A 12,823-nucleotide genomic window follows, 5' to 3' on the forward strand; every position below is an offset into this window, starting at 1 on the left:
CTGTCATTGCTCGGCCAACGCAATGTGCGTGAAACACTAATTAGGACTCTGCAAGTAAAACTCAACGTACAGATCGCAATATGGCCGGATTGTCGTTTTCGGTTGTAGCGACCTCATCTTACTACTACTATGATTCATCCGACTCATCCGACCTACTATGATTCAGGAATACAGATCTGCTTACAGTCTAAAGAAAAAGGTTAGGAATTATCTTGTGCTAAGTTCTTAATGGTACTTAACTGTCCTTGCGGTCTTGATAACTTTTCTTTTTATTTTAGTCGTTTTTTCTCTTACATTTTTTCTCCTATTTGCTATATAATGTTTTGTAACACACATACGTATTATTTGTTTGTTTAAATATTTCCATGTTCTCGTGCATTACTGATGATATATTATGTATAAAGTGTAACAATCTTACTTCTTTGTATACGTGATTGCTTGCCGCATACATTTTGTTCTTTTTCTTGTTTCTACATTGTTCCACTGTATTCTCATGATGTTCCACCCCCTGAGCAATGTACGGGCAGGGGGGCCTTTGTCAGGCAGTTGCATCTTCCTTTAGCCCCTACATCCCAGACAATGTATTGTCTAAATAAAGCACTCATTCATTCATTCATTCATTCATTCATTCATTCATTCATTCATTCATTCATTCATTCATTCATAAGCAGCAACATTACACTTGGAAACATGCTAAGCTCGGCAACGTTTCGCCGTAACGTTAAACTCACGGACACACTTAGTGAGAAGCAGTGCTCTCGCAATTACATATAAGTACTGCTTATGTGCCCCCCACAGTTTTTTTATCCACTCATTACGTTACATGAAATCGATTGTTTGCCTGCGTAGTTTAGGGCAGAACGGTTCTATTTCGTCAACTGTACGGCAACATTAATTATGCAAGCTGTAACATCGTCGTTAGCACCAGTGTAGGTATGAACCATAAGAATTGAAGCAGAAGAAGAAGAAGCGTTTTCTGTGCGTCCAAGGTTCTTCTTCTTGTTCACTAAGGAACAAGGGCAAGAACAAGAAAACCGTTGTTGCGATTTATGACCAAGCTGAGGGTCCTTTACGTCGTACTGGTCACATTGGCCGACATGGCGCTCGAGATATGCACCGGTGAGTTGGCATGACGTGTAGAGTGCTGGGGTTTTACGTGTCACAACCACGCTATGATTGAGGCTTGCCGTACTGGGGGACTCCGTATTGATTTTGACCGCCCCGTGTTCTGTAAAGCGCGCTGCGCCCCCTGCATGACACATGAACGCTTTTTTTTTTTGCATTTGGCCCCCATCGGTATGTGGCCGCGGCGGCCAGGATCGAACCCGCGTCCTCGAGCAGCGTACCGCCATAGCCACTGAGTTACAAGGCAGGTATACCGACTGTAATCAATAAGGACGTATGTATACAATTTCTCAGGCAGAAAACCTGGTCGTTTTGAGGGAGATCTCGGTTTGTGTGCCTGCAATGCAGTCAAGGATCGGGAGCGGGAGCGTTCGGGAGCGTGCGGCAAAGATCGATATTTCGAGGTTTTGTGTCCGCACTTTTCATCACTGCGTTGCGTGTGGACAACAGCTGCTTTAGTTATCGCGTAACTGCACAAAGAAGTATATAATTTCCGAAGAGTCTGCTGGCAATTAGTCAAAATTAATCTGTAAGTCTCCGCAAGGAGCAGCGAAAGCAAAGTTGTGGTTATCTGTAAATCTCTTTTTGCAGGGATTAAAAGTCGAGTACCCCGCCTAGCTTACAGATATAAATGCCACGAGAGCCGTGAACAGGTCCGCAGTTTCGCGTTGCAAACTGCTTGTACGGCTGTTGGTTGCGGTCCACAACCACCTCCGATATTTAGCGTTGAATTCTTTTCCCATGTCCACGTATATTAATCGTTTCTTTAGCGATTAAAAATTGCTACCCATTCCCATTCGTTACCTTCGCGATTAAAATTCGCACAATCGATTCTCGTGCCTGTGCCAATATGGTTACAAGATGATTTAAGACGTTTGTCCTTTTCGCCGCTTGCAGCTCAGCCGCTGAACCCGTTTGTGCGCTACTACGAGCCACTTTCGTATCAGCCTGTCAACGTCACAGGAAAGGCTCGCTGTAAGCGTTCTGCGTCCAGGGAGCACCGTGACACCCACAGCGTGGAGTTCACCTTTAGAGCTCACAAGAGGTAACTGACTTTCTTGATATTGACGTGGCAGCTTTAACGGGGAGTTCTTCACTGTCAACATGTCACCAACTGCAGTTTATCGGAGGAGAGCTAAAAAATTTTGCATGTCAGTTATACGCACCTCTTGCTTCGTGACGCCATTACCGAAGAAGCATCGCCAAACAGTCGCGCATTCAGGTTTGCAACACGTCTAGAAGGCATTAATTTTTGTAATCGAGAAGCAATTTACGGATTCTGTAAATGGGGCCTCCGCAGCGGTATTACTACGGCATCAGGGGGTTCCTGAAAATGGGTGGAATCGTCCACTTTGCTGGCTGCAGTAGCAGTCCTCGTTTTGCAGCAATCGATATTATGGGCTGCGCTTGTGTGACACATGCCCACATGCTGCTGATCAGCTCATAGCTAATAATTTATTAATTTAGTATGGAAACACTCTTAACACCTTTTGTGCACCGCGTATATGTATATATATTTAATCTGGCAGAATTGATGCCTTCAGGTAGCATGCGCGGGTTTATTGACCAGTTGCCGTCACCGAAATAGCTCACGTACTCGTGACGCCTGCGGCAGAAAGGACGTTCCACATCCGCCGTCTACGTATGCGAGTGGTGGCGCTGGCCAACGCTCCCAGGGCTTTTTCTTGTCGTAAAACAAAGTGGATGGGAAAATGGCGCCGCGGTAGCTCAACTGCTAAGAGCATCGCATGCGTAATGCGAGGACGTGGGTTCGTATCCCCCCTGCGGTCAGTTTCACTCTTTCATTTCAATTAATTTGTGATCTCTTCAATTCAATTAGTAAGTAAAAGCAATTTCCCCTTTGTTGTCCTTCGTGTCTCTTGGCTTCTTATGATACACACACACACACACACACACACACACACACATATATATATATATGCATGTATATATATATATATATATATATATGTAATCAGGGGCGTAGCCAGGGGGGGGGCTTATGGGGCTTCAGCCCCCCCCCCCACCCGAAATTTTTTCGTGCTGTCATGCGCCGCCGACCAAAACAACCCCCACCGCTGGAAATCATTTTGTCTAGAATGTCATTTTTACGCTCGAAAAGACGCTTTAACGCGAACTTTGCGAATTGGGCTGGATTTCGGGGCACCGCCCATGCACCGGGAGTCATATATCGTAACCCCCTCCCCCCCCCAAGGAGCTCCATCTGAGCATAAAGTTTCAAAGGCGTTTGGATGGCCAGCGGGTTCGTCGCGGCATCTCACGAAGGCCGCGGGATCTAGGGAGCGCTTGAATTTCAATTCTGAAACTTTATGGGTATAAAGTTCTGAAACTTATGATGCGAAAAATGCATTGACATTTCGAAAGTTGTGCTTTAGATTTTCAATTCCGGAAGTATGTGGGCTTAATATTGTTATAAACATTTGACGCCAAAGGTGCATTGACTTTTCTAAAGTCGTACAACGCACCATACAAAGAGACAAGCAAAATCAACACACTATCAGACAAGTTCACAAAGCACGCAGCGAGGTCCGATGAGAGGAAGCGTAGTGGTGGTTTATTTGGGCGGTCATGTCACAGAAACGAATATCAACTTTTCTTTTCCACCTGCGCCAAAGCATCCATGTCAAGACACTAAAGGCAGCGAAGGTAACTACGTTCTTATTTATTTTTCTACTTGGGCTTCTCTGCGAGAGGACACATTGTGCCTCTTCTTTTTCTTTTTTATTCTCGCTACCCGCGGGCTGCCGAACCCGCCAGAGCGCATGCGTTTTTCTCGTGCTGCATCGAGCACCGCGCGGCGCAATTCGATGCACGTTAGTTTTTTCTGGCCGAGTGGCTTTTTGCCTGGCAGAGTTTTGCACGCTTTCAGACGAGAAAAAGAGACAATGCATGATCGCTCTTTGCCATTACTACGGGGACTCGACGAATTGCAGCGCGTTCACTTGAGCGCAACCTCTCCGGAAAATTTTGTCTCGCCGGTGTAGAATACCGAGCAGTGTGCGTATGGTTCTCTGTGGACTAAGCGTCTCACGTTTTCTTCGATATTCCTTCGGTAGCCATACTAGGGGCCCAAAGTAAGCATTCGATTGTAGCCAACATGCTTTCAATTGCGTTATTTCATTTTCGGCGCCCCCCGCCCAACAAAAGAAAATAAAAGACATTGTTACGGCACAGCGGATTGTCGCATGGTAAAAGTTCGATTTTATTGCTTCTTCAGGAAAGCAATGGGCCACGGAACGCTTCAGTTACCGGATAGGCTTATTATATTGTTGCGATAGCAGTTATATGGACACTCCAGGCCCATTCCTGCCGTCGCCGTCGCACTCATGTTTCGTATAAAGTCCAGGGGCGGTAAGATCATGACCATGCGCCGCATGCTGTATGTGTCAGTGAAAGCGTAAGGGGGGCTTACGCTTAGCCGACGATGGTGAGCCGACGATGGTGGCCCAGTGTTCTGTGCGGAAGGGAGAATAGCGGCGATGAAGCGCGCCACCTTCCGTCGCGCGCGATACATCGGGGGAGTGGAGGGAGTGGGGGCTGTGATCTGTGAATCTGTGGTTGCGTGACATGTTTATTTGCCTTGTTTGACGCATCATATATAGTGACATTTTCTTAGATATGCAGATTTGTTGGAGACTTATACGTATAATTAAATATCTTGTTGCGAGGTTTCGTGTATATGTGCAGTGAACTTTGCTTCCAGTGTCACTTTCTTGGCCTTTATCAAGCTTCATCTTCGGATTTGTACATTCTCTTGTATCTTCGCATTTCTAATGTATGAAGGCAAGTCAAATGAAAGTGAGCGAACCCACCATGCGCAATAATGGTTCAGTTCATTATCTGTGAGGCATGCACGGGGCGCAGAGGCATCTCTTATTTACAAAAGTGACACGCAGGTGTAAGGATCAAGGTTCTTTAATGGGTGAGAGAGAGAGACAAAAGGGAAAGAAAGACAGGGAGGTTAGACAGTGTAAATACCGGCTGGCTACCCTGTGCTGGGGAAAGGGGTAAAAAGAAGAAAAAGAGAAGGAAGAGAGAAAAAAAAACAAGAAAAATTCACGCAGTAACGCGACCTTACGCGCAACATTAGTCAAAGGCGGTCGCGCAATTCACATGCCCTTAAAAACTTAGGCAAAGCCCTTACGGCCTTGAGTGCCGAAACCCGTGTGGACTAGTGTCCTAGAACTTCTGTGAAGGGACGATTGTCCAGTTTTTTGAGCGCGGTCACGAGCACTTTTCTTGGCACATTGTAACGTGGACAGTCACAGACGAGGTGCGCGATCGTCTCTTCGCAGCCGCAGGTGTCGCAAGCAGGCTGTTGGCCATTCCAATGCGGAAGGAATAGGAGTTCGTGAATGCCACGCCGAGCCATAGGTGGCAAAGAAGTGTTGCTTCCGCTCGAGGCAAGCCTGGTGGAAGACGGAGTTGCAAACTTGGATCCAATCTGTGAAGACGTGCGTTCGTGAATTCACTGGTGTTCCAGAGAGTTTGCGCAAGTTCGCATGCGAGGGAGCGGACTTGTGGCTGCATCTGTTCTTGACAGCGGTATGGGTATAATCTGGGCACCATCGTGGGCCGACCGGGCAGCGTCATCCGCACTGTCATTTCCTGAAATTCCGCATTGACTCGGTATCCACTGGTAGATGATGTTGTGTACCTTGTCGATTGCGTAATGGGGGAGTAGTCGGATGTTTGCGACTAATTGCACAATAGGTCCATGGTTGAAAGGGGACAGCAGACACTGGAGAGCTGCCTTTGAATCACAAAAGATGGACCATGAATATGGTGATTTGGGATCAATAAACTCCAGCGCAGTCCAGATAGCTGCGAGGTTTGCAGCCGTCGATGATGTAACGTGAGACGTCTTGAAGTTGATGGTGACAGATTGAGCGTGAAGTACCACTGCTCCAGCTGAACGTTTAGAGAAGACAGAACCGTCCGTGCAAAAGTGGGTGCGTTCGTTGTGTTTGTCATGTAGGAATGAAAGCATGGCTTCTTTAAGGGCGAAAGATGACATCTCCGTTTTCTTTTTGATGCCTGGAAAGACAAGAAGGGCCTGGAGTTGATGCAGGCACCACAGCGGTAGAGATGGTCGTGCTGCAGGTGTGAGGTTTGACGGTAAACGTCTATTGTTGGCGGCAATAATTCTGCTAAACGCTGAAAGAGATCGAGCGGCAGGAAGGGAGGTGACATGATCTGATGGAAGTCGAGCGGAGTGCCTGATGTGCATCCTTAAGGAGTCGACATGAATATACGTATTGATGGGGTGGTCATGCGTGATGGCTATTGTTGCTGCCGTTGATGCACACCTGGCAAGGCCTAGACAAATTCGGAGAGCTTGAGCTTGTACAATCTGGAGCGCTCGCAGGTTGGTCTTACCGGTCCCACCTAGTACAGGTAAGTTGTAGCGTAGGAGACCCAGGAACAGTGCGCTATAGAGTTGGAGCATTGCACTCACAGACGCACCCCATGACTTTCCTGGGTGAACATGGTTGTGTGACATAATGGACACTCCAAAAGTTGAACAGCGTGGTGTCGTGAGGTTTTTGACAGATGAAGACGTTTCCCAAAAAGTAATTAGTCGCCGTATGGCTGCCGTGTACGGTGAACATTGCATTTCATTGGCCACTGTGAAGTGTTGGAGCAAACGGTTCAAAGAAGGACGTGAAAGTTACAAAGACGATCCAAGACCGGGCCAAAGCCACCGTGCAATGACCCCCAACACAATCCGAAAGGCTTGTTAGATAAGAACGGAGGATAAGCATAGATGAATTGGCAGGGCGTGTGAACATCAGTCACGGTTCGGGTCACACCATAATTCATGAATATCTCGGTTATCGGCTCTTGTGTGCGCAATGAATGCCCAACACTTTGAACTACCGTCAAAGCAGCGCCAGAGGTTCGGTGCTGCTTTGACTCATCTAATGCGGCATCACAATGAGGGTGACGACTTTTCGTCTGCAATTGTGACCGGGGACGAATCATCTTGTCGCTACTACGAGCCTGAAACACGGCGGCTAATGGTACAGTGGAAACATCTGAATTCACCACCCCCAAGAAAAGCGAAGGCCGTCATTTCTACCGGCGCTGTTGACTTCTTTTTTCGATCGTCAGGGGCCATTATCAATCGATTTGTTAAACCTGGAAAGACTATCAATCATTTCCGATATTGTGAAACGTCGGATCGGTTGCGTGTCGCAATAAAGAACAAACGACGTGGAAAATTGAGAAATGGGGTCATCTTGCTCCACGAAAATGCCCGACCCCACGTCGCTGATGTGGTTAATACAAAACTGGCAAACTTCAAATGGGAAACGCTGCAACATCCGCCGTACAGCCCACACCTGTCGCCTTGCGACTTCCACATTTTGGAGCGTTTCAAAAAACACCTCAACGGAACCAGATTCGTGTCGGACGATGACGTGAAAGAGTCAGTTACAGACTTTTTGAAGCAGCAGCCCAAGAGTTTTATGAGAGCGGAATCACGCGACTCGTTAGTCAGTGGAACAAATGTTTAAATGCTCATGGAGACTACTTTTAAATAAAGTACTCAGTTTGTCATATATTCGCATTGGCTCACTTTCATTTGACTCGCCCTTGTATATTTTGCAGAACTCCTCCTTTTTATGTGCTCCCTGTTGCGACTATAATTTCGGAGCAATTACTGATAATACACGACCAGTGACAGCTGCTCTTGCGCAATACAATCTAACAAAGGACAGCGCCATTGAGATTTTTCTCAGGTCGTTGCAATGCAGAAAAATGTAAACAAGGTTCTTCAATGACAGAGAGAGAGAGAGAGAGGGAGAGATGCAAGTGATAGAAAGGCAGGGAGGCTAACAAAGTTTTAAAAAATTATTTGTCCTCAACTGGTTCATTTCATGGCCTTTACATTTTTCATATCAGCGGCATGCACTGGTTTGCTGATTTCAAACAGATATAGTTCTAAAGTTCGTGTGATATTTGCCTTACTTATTGAATGTACAGAAAACATGGAAGCATTGATATCTGTTAATTAGGGCGCAATTTTTGAGACATACGAGTATATTCTTTTGTGAAAAAATACATAATGTTACGCGAAGGACGAGTCAGTAAGACGAGCAACTATTTAGAGGTTATATTTACAACAACGGTTGCAGCGCTGACCGGTTAGATTCACAGCGCGAGCCCAGTTCCTTCTTCCACGACTTTTCTGGAGTGATGGCGCCCACGCGCCTCGTTCAAACAAACATGTACGACACGCGTGTAGCAATATTTTACTTGTCTTAAAGTGCATAGCGTTCAAGAATTCGTTTGCAGCATCTTTGGAAATGGGAACGCATTTATTATTGATGTTTAATGTATTTGATCCCTCAAAAAATTGTATAAGGAGGAGGCCAAGCTGTAAAGTGAGCCCCTCCCCCCCCCCCGAACGAAATTTCTGGCCACGCCACTGATATATATATATATATATATATATATATATATATATATATTATTGCGATATGATTCCGTGAGAGACGAGCAGCCGCGAGAACGACGAAGAAGTTGGTCGGTGCCCTCGGCACGAGCGAGTGTCAGCCTGGCTGCCTGGCTCCAGTGTAAATAGCGTCTAAATAGCATCTCTCGTCTGTGTCTTTCCACACGTAACATTTCTGGTGGAGGTCAGCGATCCCCGTCCTCACCACGGAACTCCGAAGTGGTCGGCACACCGAGATTTTCACCATGCCTCCCGGTGACGAACCCGCCTCCGCAACGGCTTCGGCTTGTCCGACTGCTCCAGTCGTCACGGTTGCCCCACATCGGGACCCAGGTGTGTTCTCTGGCCTGGAGGGACAGGATGTCGACGACTGGATCAAGCTCTATGAACATGCCAGCGCTAATAACAGGTGGGACCCAACGATTATGCTCGCCAATGTCATCTTTTATCTCGGCGGCACCCCATGCGTGTGGCACCAAACACATGATGACGAAATAACCAGTTGGGACAGTTTCAAAGAAAAACTGCGGGAACTGTTCGGCGACCCCATTGCGCGCAAGGCTGCCGCGAGAAAGGCTCTTGCATCTCGTGTTCAGTCACCTACAGAGCCATACGTTTCCTACATCCTCGACGTCTTGGCTCTATGCCGTAAAGCTGACGATCATGTGTCCGAGGGAGATAAAGTGGCACATGTGCTAAAAGGCATCGCCGACGACGCTTTCAATTTGCTTGTTTTCGGCAAAGTGTCGACTATCGATGCCATTATAAAAGAATGCCGTCGCCTTGAACAGGCTAAGAGCCACCGTATCTCAAACCACATTGCGCGCCTACCCAACACTGCTGCTACGTCAACATGTGAGGGTCGACCACGTCAGACCACCACCTGTGACGACGTCACCCGCATTGTTCGCCGCGAATTCGAGGCCGCCTCTTTGCCAGCCTTCTCCACGCCGCATCCCGATCCGCCAGCAACCACCATTGCGATGATTCAGGCTGTCGTCAGACAGGAATTTGAAAACATGGGTCTGAACACCGTGTGTTCCACGTCTCGACCCAGCGTTCCCCAGTTATCTAGCGGCCCTCCTCGTCCCCGGCAGTCCTTTTCTGCCACATCTCGCCGCAACCCGTCCGAATGGCGTACACCTGATGACAGGCCGATCTGCTTCCACTGCTGTCGTATCGGCCACGTCGCCCGTCACTGCCGCAACCGATGGCCACCACCTCCTCGGACTTACGCCCCCACTTATTCCCGCACCTTTGGACCTTCTGTACCCTCTGCCACCCGCCATGAACCTACTACTGCTGATGTTCCTGCTCCGAACCTTCGCTACAGCCGCTCGCCCTCACCTCGACGCCACCAGTCTCGTTCGCCCCAACCCCGCCGCTTTTCTTCGCCGCCTATCGCCTCCCGCACCCAGCCGGAAAATTAGACACAGCAGCTTCTGGAGGTGAAGCTGCGTTGTCGACCCTGCCCTCAAATCCTCTGCTCACGTTACCTACTAACCGAAACCTTCTTGACGTTGACGTTGACGGCTATCCTGTCACGGCACTCATCGATACAGGAGCACATCTTTCTATTATGAGTGCTGCCTTCCGACGACGACTGAACAAGCTCCTCACCCCAGCGTCGGCACGCGTCGTCCGCGTTGCGGATGACGGTACTGTGCCTATCATCGGCATGTGTACGGCACGTGTCAGCATCGCCGGCCGCCACACTCCTGTCCTCTTCACTGTTATTGCTCATTGCCCCCACGACCTTATTCTCGGCCTCGATTTTCTCTCCGCCCATTCTGCCCTAATTGACTGCTCTTCCAGTACCCTTCGCCTCGAGTTGCCGATGCTCGCAGAACCTTCTGACGCACCCCACTGCCGCTTACGCTCCGCCGGCTTTCTTCGCCTGCCGCCAAAGTCCATAGCCTACATTGAAGTGTTGTCTTTCCCACCAGTTCCCGATGGCGAGTACCTCGTCACTCCTCTGCCCGACATCCCAATACAGTATGACGTCACCGTGCCTCACAGTATCGTTACTATTACTGCGAACCACACTCGCATGCCTGTCAGTAACTTTGGATTGGCAAAGCAAATTCTACCGCAAGGTATTTGCCTTGCCACCATTGATTGTCTCGGCGACCAATACGTGGCAGCGTTATCGACCGATGGTTCTCGCGACCTTAGCATGCCCACCGCGCCAGCCTCGGGCGTCGATCCCAACATAAAGAAAATGGTTGCGACGGACCTGTCCTCTACGCAGGCTGAAGACCTTTGCGAAGTATTATCGTCCTACAGCAATATTTTCGACTTTGACGATCGCCCTTTAGGCCAGACGCTCGCGGTCAAGCATCGCATTCTTACTGGCGATGCTGTGCCTATTCACCGACGACCGTATCGAGTTTCTGTGTCGGAACGCCGAGTAATTCAAGATGAAGTGAACAAAATGCTCGATAAAAACATCATTGAGCCTTCATCGAGTCCCTGGGCGTCACCTGTGGTGTTGGTTAAGAAGATGGACGGCACGTGGCGCTTCTGTGTTGATTACCGTCACCTGAACAGCATTACAAAAAAGGACGTCTACCCGCTCCCACGTATAGACGACGCCCTTGATTGCCTGCACGGTTCCAGATAGTTCTCGTCTATTGATCTTCGTTCGGGATATTGGCAGATTGCTGTTGACGATATGGACAAAGAAAAAACCGCGTTCATCATACCTGATGGCCTATACCAATTTAAAGTAATGCCGTTTGGATTATGCGACGCCCCTGCCACCTTTGAGCGTATGATGGACTCCTTGCTCCAAGGTTTCAAATGGTCCACATGCCTCTGCTACCTCGACGACGTCATCGTCTTCTCGCCAACGTTCGACACTCACCTTGAGCGTCTCACAACTATACTTGATGTATTTCGAAAGGCGAAGCTGCAACTTAACTCATCGAAATGTCGTTTTGGCCACCGACAAATTCCTCTTCTGGGCCATCTAGTTGACGCTTCCCGAGTACAGCCTGACCCCGACAAAACTCGCGCTGTCCGAGAGTTTCCGGTTCCGAAGACAGCCGCAGACGTTCGAAGTTTTGTAGGGCTGGGCTCGTACTTTCGTCGTTTTGTTCCAGATTTTGCGACAATTGCTAGGCCCCTAACTAATCTTTTGAAGAAAGGCGTACAATTCTCGTGGGGTACTGCAGAAGCCGCCGCCTTCTCTCGTCTCGTCGCTCTTCTAACCTCACCACCCATTCTCGCCCACTTCGACCCTGATGCCCCTACAGAATTACGTACAGATGCCAGCGGTCATGGCGTAGGTGCCGTCTTAGCCCAGCGTCAGCGTGGCAAGGATCGCGTTATTGCTTATGCGAGCCGCCTCCTAGCACCATCGGAGCGCAACTATTCCATTACGGAACGCGAATGCCTTGCTGTTGTCTGGGCGGTTGCAAAGTTCCGTCCTTACCTTTACGGTCGCCCTTTTTCAGTCGTCACTTACCATCATGCTCTTTGCTGGCTCTCATCGCTAAAAGATCCTACAGGCCGGCTTGGTCGATGGGCTTTGAGACTACAGGAATTTTCATATTCCGTGGTGTACAAGTCTGGCCGCCTGCACCAAGACGCTGACAGTTTGTCGCGTTACCCTGTTGACGACTCTGACTCCTCCAATATTGCCAGTGCTTCTTGCGTATTCTCGGTATCTCAGCTGCTTCATTTCGCCGACGAGCAACGCCGTGACGCCTACATCAGAGCACTCATCGACCGTTTTGAACACTCTCCGGTCGATGCTACTCTACGCCTCTTCGTCCTCCGCGACGGTACTCTGTACCGTCGTAACCTTCATCCAGACGGCTCTGAGTTCCTGCTTGTAGTACCTAAACACCTCCGCTCCACCGTTCTAGAAGAGCTTCACGACGCACCAACGGCAGGACGCCTCGGCGTATCTCGAACCTATGACTGTGTACGTCGCCGTTTTTTCTGACCGTGCCTTGCCCGTTCCGTACGACGTTACGTCGCCGCTTGTGAACTTTGCCAACGACGCAAGAAGCCTTGCCAGCTCCCCGCTGGTTACCTGCAGCCGCTCGACATCCCTGCCGAGCCCTTCCATCGTATCGGCTTGGACCTTCTAGGCCCATTTCCGGAATCTACATCAGGAAACAAGTGGGTTGCAGTCGCGGTGGACTACGCGACCCGCTACGCCGTAACCTGTGCTCTTCCGACCAGTTGTGCAACTGATGTTGCGGACTT

The 12,823-nt window shown here is 49.0% G+C and overlaps 1 protein-coding gene across 1 annotated transcript in view; it reads left to right on the forward strand.

Moving 5' to 3' along the window:
- The first annotated feature begins 1,097 nt into the window (after nt 1-1,097).
- Nucleotides 1,098-12,823, forward strand: part of LOC126529854 (disintegrin and metalloproteinase domain-containing protein 10-like) — a 29,507-nt gene continuing 17,781 nt past the window's right edge. Inside the window, exons 1-2 of the mRNA XM_055070205.2 lie at nt 1,098-1,119; nt 2,023-2,170. Of these exons, the coding sequence (XP_054926180.1) occupies nt 1,098-1,119; nt 2,023-2,170 (170 nt within the window). The remainder of the gene's footprint in view (nt 1,120-2,022; nt 2,171-12,823) is intronic.

Source organism: Dermacentor andersoni, chromosome 5 (genome assembly GCF_023375885.2).
Source record: "Dermacentor andersoni chromosome 5, qqDerAnde1_hic_scaffold, whole genome shotgun sequence".
Classification (NCBI taxonomy): domain Eukaryota; kingdom Metazoa; phylum Arthropoda; class Arachnida; order Ixodida; family Ixodidae; genus Dermacentor; species Dermacentor andersoni.